This window comes from Ammospiza nelsoni, chromosome 18 (genome assembly GCF_027579445.1).
Source record: "Ammospiza nelsoni isolate bAmmNel1 chromosome 18, bAmmNel1.pri, whole genome shotgun sequence".
Lineage (NCBI taxonomy): Eukaryota > Metazoa > Chordata > Aves > Passeriformes > Passerellidae > Ammospiza > Ammospiza nelsoni.
Window position 1 is genome coordinate 2,822,283 of NC_080650.1, and position 18,987 is coordinate 2,841,269.

An 18,987-nucleotide genomic window follows, 5' to 3' on the forward strand; every position below is an offset into this window, starting at 1 on the left:
TCTTTTCATTCCAGCACACATCCTTCTCTTTCTTCTACATCTCTCGTCCCTGGGAATGGAAAGGAGGCTTTGGCTATAAATCAAACGAAGACAAGGTAGCCAGGCTCAGCATCAGACTCTCCCCCAAGTCCCGCAGCCCTCTCAGCTATTTGAGGAATCTTAATAGGAAAAAAAATAACAATTCTGCCGCGGACAGGGCAGCCCCCGAGAGGCAACAGCCACGGCTCGCGGCGCGTTCGGGGCCCTGGGAGGTGCCGAACTCGCGGTGCCCGGGGCGCCCGCGGCGGGCGAGGCCGAGCGCCCCGGGCCGGCCCCGCGGAGGCTCCGCGGCCCCGCCCGGCGCGGTCCCTGGGCGGGCGGCGCTGCCCCGGGGCCGCTCCCGACCCCACATTGTTCCCGTCCCCGCGGCCGGCGCGGCGCTGCCCGGCCCGGCCTCCTCCCCTCCCTTCCCGCTGCAAACTTCGCCGCCCGCCCCGGACCTGCTCCGGCCCCAGCTCGGGCCCCGGCCCCGGCTCGGGCTCCGGCTCCGACTCGTAGTCCTCCTCGTCGGCGCTCGCAGACATGGCCATGGCTCATGGTGGGCCCAGGCGGAGCCGAGCTGACATGGCTGGAGCGGCGCTGCTGGCGGAGCCCCGCTCCCCGCACACACACACACACATGCAGGAGGAGGAGGAGGAGGAAGGGGGGCCGTGCATATTCATGCCAGGCAGCCAGGAAGGGGCTGGCCCTGCCGGCACGGCCAATCGCGGGCCGCTTCCACACCGCCGGCCTGCGGGGACAGCGGGCACCGCGCGGCCGGGGCACCGCGGCCGCCCCCCGCACACGGCGCGGCCGGGGACCGGGGACTCGGCCGCCCGGCCGGCAGTCGGTCCCCCGGCGGTAACGAGCCCCGCGATGTGCCCAGGGCCGGCGGGGGCGGGCCGAGGCTCGGGTGTGCCGAGCGGCGCTGGGCGGGGAGGATGCGCGGCCGCCCGCGGGGCGCTCGGCGCTGCTCGGGCTGCTCAGACAAAGGAGACGCGCACAGACACACACACACAGACACACAGACACCGCACACACAGACACACACACACCCTGCACCGCGCTACCTGCCCGCTCCCCTCCCGCGGCGCGGAACCTCCATCCCTCGGCAGGAGGAAGGCACCGAGCAAACTTCCAGATTGCAAGCGGCAGAACCAGCGCTGGGATAAGATGAGGCGACCCGGCTGGTGGAGCTGCTCGCATCTGGCCTCACGCTGCTGCTCCTTGTGCAGGCACCCCCTCTCTGACTTGCTCCGAGGAACCATTTCCAGCCGTGCTCTGATCATCCTGCCCCGCTGCTGGGGTTCCACAATGAAACCCCAGTGTGACATCGTACACATCGGTCACCTGGGGACCTGTTCTGGATCCAAAGGTCCCGGGGCCAGCACCTCCACATGGACACTGCCTTGGCCCTCCACAGCTTGAGGGTCACAGGCCTGTATCTGAGTGCTGGAGATTTAAATTTCCCATTGGATTTATGGGCCTGCTTTCAGGGGAAATCCCGATTCCACTCAAGTTGTTAGGATTTTGCCTCCGGCTCCTACGCCCACAACACAGAATTAAACATGAGATTAAATATTTGCATGTGCTGAGCAACCAAGAAGCCATAAAGAAGCACATCTAATGGTCCTTGCATCAGGATTTTTGCCAAACTAGTTTCAGCTCGGTTCCCTGGTCTGAATTACCACACGGCACAACCACTTTGGGTAGTTCAGAAGAGGCAGCAACAGGCAAGAGCTGGCACGGGAGCAAGCAGGAACACAGCCCTTGTGACACCAGGATCCACACCGAGCCTGGTCCCTCAAGTTTAAGTAACAAAGTCAAACTTTAAACACATATTTACAGGCAATTGCTGATGAAGCCATGTGAATCGTGTAATTATGCCCCTTCCTTATTTTCAGTACATTAAATATCTATTGAGCGCTGTACTCCCATCCTTGCCAACTCAAACTCAAATGATGGGTAGGTGATGGTGTTCTCCCCATCCTGCTCATACACCATGCTGGGAGCAAAGCATTTACTCACAACACGTGAAGGGGCTCCCAGGATGTGCTCAGCCTCTGACTCCTCAGGTTTCTCTCTTCCCCCATTGTGCTCCTACACAACCGGGAGCAGGAGCAGACGAAAGCTGAGGCACGAAAGGCATGTGCCTAAGGCCTTAGCTTTCAGAATCACAAGGTAATATCAGAATCCAATGTTTTCTGGAGGAGAGAGGAAGGGGGGGGGGATGCACCTCATGACAGGCCTACAATGTTTTCAAGCACGAGCAAGAACGTGGCTCCAGCCGTGTTTGCGGAGCCACAATACACCTGGCCTGCAGCAGCAGCAGGAGAAGGACAGGTGACATCCGGAAGGAAAATGCTGGTCCCACACCTGCCCCTGGGCAGACCAAGTCTCCACTAGCCCAGTTCCCTGCAAGGCTCCCTCTAACCTGGCTCACACCCGTCTGTCCCTCCGGCCTTTTGGCTCCGTAATCCAGGCGGGAGAAAAAAATAACTTGTGACATCCCCCAAGGACAATCCACCAGTCACACCACGGCAAAATGTCACTCACAGCAAATTAAATCATGACAGAGATCATCCTCCTCCTCTCAACGTGCAGCACATTCCAGCACTCCTGATGCTGGCATTGGCCTCTCCTGGCTGCAGCAGGTCCTTCCCAGTGTATCCCACAGCACGGCCACGCTGCCCTTGCAGCAGCACCACAAGTGACAAGAGAGCTCTAATTACAGAGCCAGGGTTAGGACAGACAGCTCTCACATGCCCAGATCTTGGAATGATTTCCAAACCCTAGGTAAACTTTGCCGAGATGGTGTTTAGAAAAAATGGGATAGGGTATGATATAAAATAGCAAATTGGGAATCAGAAAGGGGGAAACAGCACAATAAAATAATTGTTTCTGATTATAATTGCTCTCAAAAAAGTTATCCTGTACAAAAGCAGCTAACCATTCAAAGGAATATTTAATACACAGAAGGAACTATTAAGAGAGCATTTTCCAGCTCAATTCTTTCAGCTTGTCTGCACTAGAGAACACTAAATTACAACAAATAGTGAGCAACCCTTGTGTGAACAGCATCTAGTTGCCCAGCCTGGTGGAGTTTACAACAGTTTAGAACACAAAATAAGCAGCAGTGACCCCAGTCCTGCCTGCAGTGGCAGAACTGTGTCCCTACTTCAGCTTAGTGTGATACAGTTCAGTAATAAATAACATCCTTAATTACGCTGCTGAATGAGCCATAGTGAAAACTGCATGAAAACAGACAGCACCTTCTATTTTGAACTGTTGCTTTGATTGCACCTCACCTGAAGTCATATATAAGTCTCATCAATATCATAATCTTCTCCACAGAAACCAATTATGTTGTCACAAACTGAGACAATAACCTCAAGCGAAGAATAAACAGCAGGAGCAGATGAGTGCCAAAGAACCAGATTTTATTCTCATGCAAATATCCTTAAGTAGTAAAACCAAGCTGGGGGAGGACAACTACAACCCCTGTGCTGTACTCACTCACTCCTGAGCATCTCCTGTACCAACAGATTGCAGCTGCTGCTGCCAGCCCTGAACAGGATCTGTGTTTTCCTATTACACACTAGAGTTTATGATGCTCAATAATGAAGTGAAATAAAGTTTTTTATGTGGCACAAACACACTTTTGATTTAAGCTTCCCTTGAAACTTTTTATGCATCTTTACAGAGTATTATATTTAGCTGGTATTAGAAAAAATATTTACACAGAAAGAATTAGATCTCAAGTTGGTTGATATGCAAGTCCTTGAAAAAAGAAGTGATTTGAGCTGCTGCTGCTTTTTGCAGGCCAGCACATACAGTTTTGGAAAGGAAACCCACGGAGATGTTTATGAATCACAATTATTGACCTGTATCAGAATAAGAGAGTTACCTAGTAGCTTTCTAAGGTTCATTGTTTCGGTGTAAGTGTCCATTCACATGAAATACGATCTTAACTGTTGGGCCTGGGCAAATTTCATGACACTTTTCTCAAGAGTTTTAACCAATATTTCAGTTGTATTCTCAACACTAGCAGTGACAGTCTGACAGCCTAAATACCCACAATCTCACTACTTCCCATCTACTTCATCTGAACTATGACATAAGAGTTGTCATCAGATGCACTGAGTATCTGTCACAATCTTTTCAATAGAGTCTGATTGATCAACTTTAAATCAAATAAAGTAAAACAGGATGAAATAATATTGACTGCTCCCTCCATGCAATGCTACTGCTCCTAGTTCCCTAAGCAGCGTCCAGCACTGTTCCAGGAGAACCCAAGGCAGCAAGGGCTGTACAAACCCTGCTGCAGGACACAGCCTGGGCCCCTGCAGCAGAGGAGCAGCAGCCAAACAAGAGCCCAGCAAACCCTGCTGACAGGAACTCCTCACTCATAACCCTTAAAACCCAAACAACCCTCCCCAAACCCCAACAACCTGGCTTCTTAAAAAAGTAATAAGTACGACTGCAGAATGGTGAAACATGGACTTCATCTATCACACAAGACAGACTCTTCTCTGCAGGAAGAGCCATGACATGACTGGGACTATCCCCTAGGAAATGGGGGAAATCCTGCCATGCTTCCTTCTTCCACAGAGCCTAATGGCACAAAGCATTTCCACAGCACAGTTTGTGTCTCCAAGAGCCATGTTCTGTCAGCAAATGCAAAAGCTAGAGAAGGAGGTTCCTAAGAAGATAAGCAGTGAGTGCCATGCTGTGGAGGAACATGCAAATAGATGTGAAAGAGTGGATTAACCGGAATAGGAAACCTGCTTTCCTGCAAGAGGCTCAGTGTGCTCTGACACACAGCACAGCACGCTGGGAGAGTCAGCTGTGTCCAACGTGTGGGCAGCAGCCTGAAAATCCAGAGACCAAACCCAAACACATGCTGAGCAAAGGAAAAGCTCAAGTACAGTTTGCTTGTGAGGGCTCATTGCTCATTGTTCTCACCTACAAACTTGACTTGGATCTGTGGGGTAACATCCAGGACTAACAACTAAACCACACCAGGCTAAGACTCACAGCTTTTACTGGAATGTACCCATATATTTTGTTGTATTTATTATTTTCAAAAAGGAGAGCATTGCTGTCCCTCTTCAATCTGGTCCACTGGTGCCTGCAGAAAGTCCAGAAGTTGAAACAAGCCCTCATTTATATTCTCAGCACACTTTCATTTCAATGTGCTGTGGAACTAAGAGGAAGCCATCTTCTTGGGGACAGAACATACAATTCCATTTTGTTCTGAAAAGTGCACACAGGATTAATGTCCAGAATTGCATGGCCTGTACTTCCAATGACAAACGCCTTTCCCACTGCTCTGCCAATGTGCTTGGTCCAGAAACAAAACTATTCACTTTCAGATACGTACCCAAAGCTTGGATTGCTTTGATGTCAAGGTGGTGGAGAGCAAAAGGATGTTGGAAGTCTTAAACCAGGTTCAAACCTTAGCTTCTGTTGGCCAGCTCAGCCATAAATGTAGGCCAGGCTCCTGGGGATAAAATCTGAGATCTGTCAACTCATTTCACACAGACTATCTAAGGAAAAGGTCTTAAGACTACAGTAGTTTTCATCAGCACTTATACTGTCATGAAATAAAGAGAAAGCTTCTGTCTTGAAAAATGGTAGTCAAGGCATAGTTGGGAAAAATTCATATTACTGAATATTTGTGTCTGTGGTAGAAGAATGACAATGGGGAGGAATACATAAATCTTCTTGTATCATACCTGGAGCACAACAGTTGGAAAACAGAAATGTCTGTTCATTTTTTTCCCCAATCCATTTAGATTTCTAGTCAGAGTCAAAATGGCTCTAATTTACCTGTTTGATGTATTAATCACATAAAGGCATTGGTCAGATTTCAAAGCAAGTGGCTGAGAGTTGATAAGAAGTGAAAATATTAAGTCAAAGATGGAAGATTAAGAAGGTGCTCATTCAAGTCCTTACTATTTATAATTACTCCCTGAAGGGACACAATATTTCAAGTACAGCCTCTTGAGGTGAGAAATAATCTGTCAAGTCACCAGGCAAAGGTGTTAGAAAAATACTGAGGCAATAGGCAGTGGAGCTCTTTTGTAGAGTCACGGAGTGGAGTGGGCTGGAAGGGACCTTCAAGACCATCTTGTCCCAGCCCCCCATGGCAGATTCAGTTGGATCCACATCCACCAGACCCTAGAACTGCTCAGGTCTGCACCGAGTTACTGCACAAATGAATCTGTCTGCAGGACTGATGTGTGTAAGAGACTGAAACAGCACTCAAAAATAAACAGGTCGGGCAAGGAGCTGCTGCCTTGCTGGGCAGTGCTGCTCTGGGAAAGCAGAGCCTTGACAGGAACTCCCAGCAGCTTCAGCAGCTTTCCCACCTTGGCACTGTACCTCGAGAAACCTTTGGTTCTGGTGCATCAGGTTTTTTTCCTGCCTCTATGTGTACTTAGCAGGGGAAGGCCTTAGTTCCATATGTGTACAGCTACTGTGGAATTCCCTTAAAAAAATATCCCCTAAACATCAACTATGGGGTTTTGTGTCTTAATAGATTTGTCAGGAGCCAGAACTGGGGTATTTTTCTTGAATGTATTTCATCTCTCTCCTACCACATGGTATCTACTATTCTACAGTGTAAAAGAACACAAATTATTCAAAATTATTTAAATCACTGATTCCAATCACAATTTAAATCAGTAAAGAGAAAAACAAATTTAAATTGATTTAAATCCTCCTTTTCTTTTGTACTTGTGCTATTTTCTAGGAGAAAAGTAATTATTAGCATCTGATAACTATGAAGAAATGCCTGATTTGCAGTAGATTATGAACTTTATAATCAGGACTTTTTATCAACAAAAAGGATTCACAATACACACATATTTGTATATGCAAATCTCCTTGTAGACTACTGGCATTTAAAATTGTTGTTGACACCAAACAGAGTTCAGGCTCTGCTGTGTGGGATCATTTCAAACACCTTTAAGCTGGTGCCTGGCAAGAATGAAATGTGACAGTTTAAATCTCCTCTTTGCTCCTGCACCACTTGGAATGACTGATGGAAAACTTATTTGAATCTCAACCAGAAAAATACACCATACAACAACTTACCCAGAATCTCAACCAGTAAATACATCACACAACAATTTACACCGGATTGTTTTGCTGTCTTATCAGCCTTTATCTTTTTTATCCTTTCCAAGCCTTTTCTAACACCAGATACTCTCGATTTTTACTTTAATTCTTAAGTGCTTGTTTTTAATTATCAGTGTGTGCTTTCTAATACATTTGTATTCCCACAGGAAGTTCCCTGAGCAGATCTCCATGGAACTGGCCTGTCCTAGGGAATCTGGCAGAGTTTTCCCACTGCTGCTGCATGGAATGTTGCTTTCCTGGTGGTAGCCCCGGGCAGGCTCCTGAAGCTGATGCTGGTTTGATGCTGTGCCATTTCTACGTGCTCAGATCTGTTTCAGACACCACTCTGGTTAAAACACTAATTGCTGTAACGAGTCCCTCACTGCTCCTGCTGCTCTGGGTGGAGCTGGCCCAACGATAGCTATGGCAGGAATTCTTAGTAAGCAAGCAAGTAAAAACTGGAAGCACTTATTCAAAGGTTTTCAGGAATGTTCTTTGTCCACCTCACACCTCTCCCCCTCAGCTGAAAGAATTCCTGATATGAAACAATGCTCAACACTTCTGGAAAATCACACTGGTTTCACATTAATCAAAACACTCCATTTTATGCTCTACCCCCTAATTTTTGCATATAATTGAATTTATTGTGTCCACCGATTCTTAGTCCATTTCCTTACTATGTCTTAGCTTTGATCCAATGCATAATGTCACACAAAATTGAATCCATAAATAAAGGAGCTCTGTTATTAAAAACTGGTAGATTTTCTTCTCTTCCCAGCACTTTTAAGGTGAAACACCAAAAAGAGGGAAAATGTTTCCTTGCTGGAAATGGTGGCAGACATATGCAAGTACATAGGGACATCTGTGGGGTCCAGATCTGGAGATGGTGGCTAATCCTGCTGAATTTTATTATTTAAAATACAGGTTCATTCTAAAAATCTACCATCCTTTTCATCACAGCTGTCCACTGTTCTTCTTGTGTGCTCTTCGGTTCAGACTGTGAACAATGATCTGAAATCTAACTTCCAGCCTAAATCTATTTCTGGGATGTTTATATTCACTTCTTCCCATGCCAACATTGTCCATCAGCTTCAATAACTCTTTTCCTGCCCTGATTATTATGTTCCCTGAAGTCCACACACAACAATCCCCCTACAACTCAGCTGGGCCATGCTGAACCAGGCATGTCCTGCCAGCCTCTGCTCTCCAATATCACATCTTGAATATACGTGGTTGTGGAGTCCCACATTCATCCTCACCTCAAAACTACCACGAATGGAACTAGAATAGAGTAAAAACCAAAATGCTCAAATGTATGGTTTTTATACCAGAAAAGACTGAACTGACTTGTGATTTTCAGCTTGGAAATAGAGGAAAAAATACTGAAACACAGTAATGGGGCAAAAAAAAAATCCTTGACAGTAGAGAGATGAACACAGACCTCATTCAAATTTCTCAGAATGCATGATACAGAGGGCATGAAGTGTATTTATGATATTAAAGGACAGATCTGAAACAACATAAGGAAGCACTTATCTACACAGAGCTTAATTAAACTGCAGGGGACACTGGCACAGGATGCTGAGGAGATCAAAAAGATCAACAGGTTCCACAAATTATTAGGTAAATTCACAGAGAGAAAAAAATTCTACTAGGCAGATAAGCAAAGGGAATCTCTGCATTCCTGCTTTGTTCCCATGACTCCTTTAGCAGTGGTGACAGCAGCAGCAGGAACAGGACAGTGTCACAAGGACCTGGGCTGGTGGAACATGACTTTCCTCAGCCCCAGGAATCAGCCTTTTGCTCTGCCTCTCACAGATTAGTTCATATGAGTGAATCTTTCTTTTTCAGATCCATGGATGTGTAGAATTCTCCAAAAAGATTTCTAGTAAAAATAATGGGGCACAAACTGAACTGCTGTAGGACAGAACTCACTAATGACAAATCAAATGCTGCCATCCCAGAAGGGCCCTTTCAATGTGATGCCCACCCTTGACCACCCCAATCCAATAAAAAACAACCTGAGAGATGCCTTCCTTTTTTTTTTCAATAATTACTTTTTCTTCCTGGTTCTCATGTCCTGATACAGAGCTATGAACATTATTTGCACTGCCAATTGCAGGGAAACTGGTGTTTAAAAAAACCAATAATCCAATCAAAGTTTCAGTTTGTGGCCTTTACTAATTAATAGTATTCTGTTAAATAGGAATATTACCATTTTCTTATTAGACTTCTCAGCTATCTTCTTTTTAAATCAACAGGTAAAAATTACATGGAGAAAGAGTATGAACAGGCATCAGAGAAACAGCCACATATTGCAGCACTTTTAACCAGCTCCTGAAAATTACAGCTCCATCTCCTGCTCACAGCCAGTCCTAAATATATTTGGACACACACTCTCATTGCAAATGCAGTGGCTTTAGTTTTGTGCCAGGTAAGAGAGATGAGAATCCAGCTCCCAGTCTGCATTTCTAACTCTTCACAGAACAGGAGAGTCCAAACATATTTTAGTTCTTTATAGCTGCTCTTCATAGACAACTAAAGATCTTTATCACATAAAAACAGAAGGCACTGCCACAGAGTGTAATTGCATGCTGCTGGAGTTGACTGTTTTCTCCCAGAAATAGGAAATGGTTTGAAAAACGTGGTTTCTGCTTAAGCCATATTCTGAGTTCCCTAAATAAAATACTATCCCTAATTCCTGTGCAGATAAATGGGAACTCTGGCACTGCAGGGCTGAGTAACTCATGGGAATGGGTTTGGAGCCTGGGCTTGGCAGGCACCAGCCTCCTGCTCCAGTGACCAGCTGTGAGTTGCCACAGTGGAAAATCAGGTTTAGGGTCTGCTCTGTTCACACCACCCAAAAGTTCCTGTCCCAGGGATGGGGTGGGTGGAAGTTGGTAGGGATGATTCCTTGCTCTTCTTTATCTGCTGAAGAACCCAGCATTTGAAAGCAGTGTGCCCTATGGAGCTTTTCCCAGCACAGCAGGATTTGGACAAAGGGTGGATTTGACGATCCTGGAGGTTTTTGTAACTTTAATGATCCATGACTGCAACCCCCCAGATAACTCTGAGCCCTGCACCAAGGGAGGAGAGGCCAGTGCTGCACAGCCCCCAGCCCAGGAACAGGATGGGGGCTGCTCATCCTCGGCTGCATCCGCACCAGCAGCACTGGGAATGTCCTGCCTGGAGGTGCATGGACTGTCAGCCAGCAGGACAAGCAGCCTTCACAGATCCACCAGCCCCACATTCCTGATTCCTTCAACAGGCCTCAATTAGGATTTCTGTACATGTCCTAAGACCACTGGCACTGGACTGTTGTCTCTTACTGTACAGCTAAAAGAAAAATACAGGTTCTTGCTTCTACTGAAATAGAGTTTTCAAAGGGGGGAAAAAAGGTGCTTAAATGAGAGTAATTATTGTGCTAAATAATTATCAATAAATTATAAGAAGTACAAGCAACTCAAAATAGCTCCATAAAGATGAGTAAATATAATCTGAAGAGGTGTCTATGAATCACACTCCATCTCTCTTATTACCACAAAACAATAATGGTTCCTACATTTTACTACAGAACTTTTCACTGAAGATGCAAGAGATCTTTATAACCATTAATTTCACCTCCCATCTGGGAAGCCCCATCTCCACCAGGAAGAGCTCAGGGAGCAGGAATGTGCCATTCACCTCACACAACACAAGGTGCTGCAGCAGAGCTGGGAACAGGAGCAGACCCCGGCCTCCCATTTTGAGCATTAACCACAAGATCATCAAATGTCACCCAGTTATTCCAACTACTCACTAACCCATTCCTGATCATTGCTTCTGTTTATTTTGCCAGAGAAGCACTCTGTCTGTCAGGGAGCTGCAGAGTGACTGGCAGCCCCAAGTGCTTTGGGAAAGGTGAACAGAGAGAGGCACCACTGCAGGGCCAGGATCCCTGTACTTGGTGAAATGTCCTGCCCATGACAGCTCCTCCTCTCTGGAGTGGGATCTGAGGTGAATGAACACAATTTTTCCTTAAACCCCAGCATGTCAGAGGCTTCAAGAGCCATTCTGCAGCTCTGTGCACGCTGCTCACGTCACACAACACGTGAAAGAAACTGACTTGGGTTTAAAGGGAAACATTATTTGGTGCTTCAAAAATCATTCAGGTTACCAAAGGCACATTCCTTCAAAACAAGTCAATGGAACCAAGCTCGACCTTCCCCAACTTGGGTTACTTACACAGACACTCCCTGTCCCTATTCCCTGACTTTAATCAGGGTTCTCTCCCTCTGCTCTTTGCTTTTCCCACTCCATCCCTTTTCAGTCCTTGCTTCTCTCCTAATCCTGCTCTCTTGCCATTTCTAGTCTCTTCCCCTCCTTTCTTTACAGTAATTTCCATTTTCTTTGAAATGTTTTGGCATTTAATGCTGGCTTTATTCTTCCTTCTCCATCTGCTGCTCTTGTCTTTCTAAATCTCTTCTGGAGCCTTCTCTCGGGAGAAAGCAAGAGAGATGTAACTCTGTTCCATGTACTGCTTCATCTTTCTGGATTTCAGTTCCCTTCTTTTCTTTCATGCCTTGGAATCAGACAATCCTGCTGTCCCTGGAAGCTGATACCAACTAAAATGTCTCCTTGCAGCCCCACAGTAGCAGTACTGTGCTGTGCTGGATCTCCTGCTCCCTCTGAACACGAGGATCTCAGGAGAGCACTGGGAATTAGCTGCCCTTTCTCCCATAAAAACTACAAGACTGCAGAAAGCAAAATTACTGGTAGATTTTATTCCCCTGCCTTGTGCTGAACATTTGTGGGATCTTCTGGCCATGGAGACTTGCTCCACCAGCTACAATCCATTTTCCAAGGGAGTTTCCCCCTCCCTAAGGGTTTTTCTTCTCTGTAAAATCTTCTATTTCATTATCAGGGCTTACACGGAACAAAGGAGAAATAACCAAGCTTAACTACTAAAACTGCTTTTAGACAAATCTCCCCTATATTGTCTTTCCCACAGATTTTCATTTGGAACTCAAAGGCTCAGCTCTAAGATGCCTCTTCCCAGCCTGTTCCCTTGGCCTCTGTTCCCAGGAAGGGAAATAGCTGCAACATGGAAGATGACAAGGACATTTGCCAATTAGAAGCACCACAACAAATTTCTCTTGGGAAATGTGCAGCCCTATCTGCAAGTGTACCTTTGAACTAAAACATAAGACATAACAGAAACTGATCACAGATTAAGCAAGGCAAATATTAAGAGAACTGTGAAAGCATTTTTTCTCCTGTCAATTTTTGTTTATTTCCAAACTTCAACCTAAAGTCTGACTATCTGTGAAAGTTTTCCTTGTATTTGTTATTAACTGGTATGTTTGATATTGTCATACCAGTGGGAATGATGCCTCCTGAATGTTTTTGCTTTCAGAAAGGCAGAAGGAAAATAAACACCTGAAAAAAAAATCCCTTGCAGCCAGCAAGACGGATTTTGCAAAAAAGGGTAAGATTTAAATCACAAAAATTACAAATCCTTTACAGTTGCAGTTACATTGCCAATACACAGAAATAAAATAGAAGAAATGAAGCATTTATCAAGGTTCCAAAATAAAGTGAACAAGAACATTAACAAATGCCAAAGCTTATAAAAGCCTCAAAGCACTCAGATCCTCCCTTCTCTCACAAGCTCAAAAGGGAGTCAGTTGTTCCTCAGTTTTATCTTACATGCTTCCCACACCACCTTTTCTCTGGTCACAGAGATTTTGCTTTATCCAATGCCTAGAATATACTTGACCATGGCATGAGCAGCAGCCATAAACAGAGGAGTGCAGAATCCCACACCTGCTTCTCAAGGTTTTCCACTGCTGTTTCTAAACCAATGTTTTAAACACAGATCATATTCCCATGGATTTATTACAAGCTAAAAGGAAAATATGTATTTAACAAGACCCAATTCCTCTGAAATATGCTGAGCTGAAACCCAAAAAGGGACCAAGAGGGAACATGATGTGCTCATCCTGCCCCACTCTCCTCTGGCAGCTCCATGTTCATGGTCTCCTACCTCCCACCTGCAAACAGCAAATTCTCATGGCTACACGTGCCACACCAAGTTCACCAGCACAAGAAGTGAGAAGTGAGTGAATTATCTTCCCTGATAATTATCTGAAAGGTATCTACAGGGATAACGACAGATTTTCAGATCGAAGCCTGATTTAAGCTGACCGACCCCTTCAGCATTTCTAAAGAAATAATGGATTATAAAAGTAATTCAGTGAAAAATGAAAGTAAAAATAGAAGCGATGAGACATCTTCTAAATAAGCAAAGCTGCTTTTACAGCGTGCTGAATAACTGCAGTGTGGTAAACATACCACTGTTATAAATAACAACCAGCCTTTTGACATTGTTCTTTCGGTAATTATTTCAAATTCTCTATCAGCCCTAACGAAGCAAACCTTCTGGTTCTCCTGCAAAGTGAAAAGAATTACTCCCATGTATAGGAGGAAAAATTAGGATATAAGGACAGAAAACAATGCTTCAAAGCTACAGTGGCACATGTACAGAGCACTCAGGAAGTCCCATAGTGTAAGAGAAAAACCATCTTCTCGTTCAGATGGGAGTGTTCCCTAAGTGACTGATTTGTAGCATTTACACATCATTTAATTTTATACAAAATGCATCAAAATTTTTAGATTTAACCATAATTAGTAAACGATCAAGACATATCAGAGTTTTATACTGGTAAGTAAGGCTCAAATTCTTTTTAAATGGAAACTCTGATTTCTCCCTGCTAAGGCACTTTCTTGTTTTGCTTCAAGTCTTAATCATAAAACCATTAAAAGAAACATTTTGTGTTAAAAATGCTAGCAGCTGCCAACAGATAATACACAGCACTTAGTCAAGATTATAGATAAACACCAGGCCAGACACAACAATGGTTAGTAAGAAACTGTGTCTCATTACCTTTGTGGTCTTCTTGGGCCAGCTGACCACAGGGACACCCGAAATGGCAAGATTTTGGTCATCATCAGCATGCTCCTTTAGTATGTTCTGTTGTAAATGAAAAGGCCTTTATTAACCAGAGAAACATTTTTCCAGCTCAGGAGTGCAGAGGCCTCTGCTCTCATGGCAGAGGACAAGATCTCTGCAAGTTACTTTTGCTTCCAAACCTCCAATTCCCACTGAAACTCTAGCACCTCTCATTAACATCCTAATGTGAAACTTCTTGCAAAACAGGCAGCAAAATCAGCCATCAATCACCTCAAATGTTACAGAATTCTTTATTATTGGTGTGTCCAAGACCGGTGTCTTACCACTGTCACCTCTCTCCCTCAAATCCAGGTCATTAAATCCCAGCTGACCCCACCTCTGACCCTTCTCTCCTAATCAAGGCTACAGAAGGCCTGAGAAGCAGTGAGGCTCTGCCCCTGTTATTTCAGCCATCACAGGCATCGGGTGTGCAGTCTGGAGCAATCCTCAGGTGCCTGATCATTCAGGTGAGCCAAGAATAAAAATGTGCTCTGGAGCTTTTCATCTTTTTGTACATGGCAATCCAAGAGCATCATCACTCCCACTGCCCTTCCTTCCCCCATGATGGGCAGGACAGAGCTGCTGAATCCAGTTCCTCTATGTGACCAGCTGAGGCATTCAGGTTCCTGAGAGATCACCAGGAAAGGATCTGAATGGACAACATTAAGGGAAAAAGATTGGTCTCCCCTCCCTTCCACCCCCACCAAACCCTTTTCTTTGATGCACTGTTCTAGAGATTTTGTGAGTGGGTTGCACAGGCTGACACAGCTTCCACCACTGTGAATCACTCCCATGACCAGTAACCCAACACAGAGCTGGTAAAACACTCCATGTGCAGCTGGGAGCAGTTCACGCTCCCCTCCCGTGACTCCCTACATGCTCACTAATTTAGCTACAAAACTCTTAATTTTGGACTTCAGGTGGCTGAAAAGGAAGAAATGAAAACAAAAAAATAGGAGTCAGAAGGAGGATTTTGCTGTGCTGCTGAAAACTGAAGGTCAAATCAGCACCAACAGGTTAAAGACCAAAAATAAAGAAGCTCCAGTAGAACAAATGAGAACTGCAGGTTGGAAATTACTTCAACAGAATATTTAGGAGATGACCCCAGACAATGAAGTTCAGCAGTGCTGTTCCCAAGTATATGAAAAAAGCTTAATTAGCCAACAACAGGCAGCAGGCTCTGTCAGTCCCCAGTGCAGCACTCTAGTAATTAGTAATTTCACACACTATACAAAAAGAGCTTAAAATACAGTAATTGTTTTAATAGGGAGTGCACTTGGAATTCATCTGTAATCATCCAACTAAAGCCCAGAGTGTGATGGCATGTTCCAGTCCCCAGGAGCCTGGGTTTGGATCAGTGTCCCTGGGGCTGACTCTCTCCCCAGAGCTCAGACAACCTGTGCCACTCAGCCCAATTCCCCAGGCTGTGCTTCCATGGGAGCTGTGCTACACCAGACAGCACAGCCCCAGCACAGAGCTGCTCCTGCACACAGCAGCTCCCCAGCAAGGCTGGTGATGCTGGTCAGGCTGGAAGCAGCACCAGGGACCAAAATAAGCGATGCCACAACAAGCCCAGTTTCATCAGCCTGGTGCTGTGGCTGCACTCAGGGGTTTGCAAAGCTGAGGGGTAAAACCCAGCTTGCCCCAACCTGGCTGTGATGCAGAGTCTGTATTGTACCTGCTCTGCCAGTGCAACACCCAACAACTTTTAATCATTGGCAAATTAACTCTGGCCAAGCTGAAGTGAGAACCTCTTTTCTCATGTCCTTTTCATTTGGAGAGAGATCTCTGCATTAACTGAGCTGTGACCACTTTCTGCAAGTTCAATCCTAAAACTGAGTGCTCTTTTGTATTCTTACTGCAAAGCCAAAATTCTCCAGAACAAGGAGGCAGCTTGAGAGCCATAAACAAAGGACAAATTAATCCCTTTTCACTTTGCTACTCTTAGGTTTGAAAGCCTGTAAGACAGAAAACCTTAACATTTCCACTAACAACTGTCAGAGACTCGGAGTTCAATGGAAAGCACAGTATATTCCAAGAACTTGGCAAGGTAATGAAGGTTTCTTGTTATCATATGTATCAGGTGAAAATATTATCCAAGGAGAAAAGCAAAACGATGGCAGCTTCTCATGTGAGGCAGCTGAAAACAAGGGCTGTCTGCACAGAGCCCAGCACAGAGCACACACAGAGCACACACAGAGCACAGCACAGCCACACTTGGGCTCACTGCAGTCAAGTGTCAGCTCACAACAGGCTGGGGGAGGCAGGGTTTTGTTCACCTGCTTAAAAACAAGAAAAAAGAAGATAAAGAAAAGCCATAGGGCTCCAGTTAGAGGAACAACGTGATGCTCTTCCAGCACAAGGTGGCTCAATTCATTACACTTGAGGGCTGTGGTGACAACAGCAGGTATGAAGGGAAGAAGCTGATTAACTGTATAAGAATTCAGCTTAGCCGTTAATTTCAAAAGCACAGCAAGGAATGACTCCCCTGAAATGCATTCAGTAGAGGGAGGTTTTTTTCTGTCATCAGAATGGGAAGGGGGTAAGATTTCTTGGCAAGAAAAAGTAAGAACATATTTCAGTAGATATCATCTGTCTTGCACAAGAATCTTCTCCTGCTGCCAAGGAGTTGCAGATATTTGACAACCTCTGTTCTTCAAACCGAGTTTCTTCTGCTCTAATGGACTTCCACAGGCCCTTCTGAAGAACAGCAGTGTTTTTGCTCTGAAGTGGGCAAGGTCTGTGGCATTAGTAAGAGGCAGATCTCACAATCCTGTTCCCCAACAGCAGCAGAGGAATTGCCATCCTCTGGTACCGCACAGAAATGTTTTGTGCAGAAATCAGAAGCAGCACACAGGTGAGAATCTCTGGCAGTGGTTTCATGTGTGCCACAATCCAAGGCCTGCTCAGCTTTACCTGTCCTGTGAGGTGGAGTGCAAACTACACCAAGGAGGACAACGGTGATACATCACAGTGACCTCTTCCTCATGCACAAGCCCACCCCAGCCCTGCTGCAACCACCAGGGACTGAATTCCCTGTTTGGGCTGAGGGAAGAACTGCCCTGCTCTGCCTGTTCCTCTCTGCAAATAAGCCTCCCCTGTGCTGCTGCACTCCATCGATCACGGTGATAAATGGGTGCTCAATCTGCAGAGGCAGCACTTGGCACTTCTGGATTGCTGTGTCCCCACCAGACAGGCACACTTAGTTTGGAGCTCAGATGATGTGTAAGGAATTTACACAGGCTTAGTTTAGTTTTCAGTCTCCCTTCTGGTAAGGAAAATAAATTACTTTACTTCAGAAAGTCTCACCTGCTTGACATTAAATAGCTGTAAATAGCTGTGCTTGTGTTTACCACTAAGAGCAGTAATCCAGTCACCCATCCTTCACTGTGCTCCTGCTCAGCTGGGAAAGCATGGATTCTTTGTGAGCTACCCCGATTCCTTCTGTGAAACTTCACATCACTGAATAAAATGGTTTCCTTTCTCCAGTTTAACTCTCCATATCCTGTTTTCTGAAAACATTAATTATCTTCCTGAAGCACAAAGACAGACTTGAATGTCATACAAAAAAAGTTCCTGAGTGTATTTCATTAAGAAATAAAAGTGCTAGAATAAACACTGATTTATTTGCTTCAGGAAGAAACTTGTTTAAGACTTTCCCAGCAGAGCAAGAGCCTTCAGACTTTGTCAGAGCATGTTCTTGCTATGCATTTGTTAAAAATAACTCTCAAATGGGTGCACTAAAAGGGTACTTCTAATAGGAAGCATTATTAATACATCACATGCCTGAAAGTTGGGTTGCCCATGAAATAAACCTTGTTAATACAGCCAAGCACAGTCACAGCACGGGTCATTAGCACAGCTCCTGCAGGATTCCTGCCTCCATTCAGCCACACAGCTGAGTGCTGCTCTGGGTATTCATCAGGGTGAGCTAAAGGGGCCAGGCTCTGCTCACTCCACTGCTGATGCTATCAGCAAACCCCACCTTATTATCTGTACAGGTTGGAAAAGTAGTAGCAAAGTAAGAGAGGACATGATTCAGTGGTCAAGGAGATAAATACCATTCTGGAAAATGGACTGTATTTCTTCCTCTGCCATTATGTTTTTATCTGGTACAGGGCAAATCTTTCCAGTTAAGTTTCCACAGGGTGTCATGAGTTGTGTGCTCCTGCTCTTCCTCATGCCTTGGGATCTGGTGCTAAAGATCAGAAGTCCTGCTCTGCAAAAATGTTAAGCCACGACTGTTTCAATATAATTAAAATCGTCTTTTGCACATATCATTGTTAAATACAATAACTGTCCTGTGGCATGTAAAGCCAGTACCCAAAATTATTTTTATCTGAATCTCCACCAGTTCCCTGTGATAACAACAGCTCATCCACTATGTGTGGAGCAGAGGGTGGGGATCCCTGGGAACCCCAAGGGAACATTGATTCACCCTGTCCAGCTGAGGGGCTGAACATGAGAATCCGATGGAACAGCAAGGGTGGAACTGCTGCATCCTCACACCAAGGAACCCTGGATCCTGCCAGGACCATTGTGCTGGAACATGCTCAGAGGACTCAAATCTGTCACTTGGCAACTCCTCCCTCAGCACGCCCCATCCTTTGAAGGTAAAAGCTCTAAACACACTCACACACTTGGGTTTGATTTTTTTTTTTTTTTTTTGAAGTGAATAAACTGAATAAAACAAACCTCATGCTCTGAGGAGATGGGATGCTTTGGCTCCACTGCATCCCTCCCAGGAAGGAGGGATGGCTGCTGCACCCAGGCTCCCAGAATGGGTCACACCTTGTCGCTGGCTGCCTGTGACAATCTGCTGATGAGCAAAGAGAAGGCCTTGCTGGGAATCC

General features: G+C 45.4%; 1 protein-coding gene across 2 annotated transcripts in view; it reads right to left on the bottom strand.

Annotated features, from left to right (window-relative positions):
• KDM2B (lysine demethylase 2B) overlaps positions 1-18,987 on the bottom strand; it is a 103,539-nt gene that overhangs the window by 23,730 nt on the left and 60,822 nt on the right. For both annotated transcript variants that reach the window (XM_059485273.1, XM_059485272.1), the window contains exon 12: positions 14,069-14,155. In XM_059485273.1, coding sequence (XP_059341256.1) covers positions 14,069-14,155 — 87 coding nt within the window. The remainder of the gene's footprint in view (positions 1-14,068; positions 14,156-18,987) is intronic.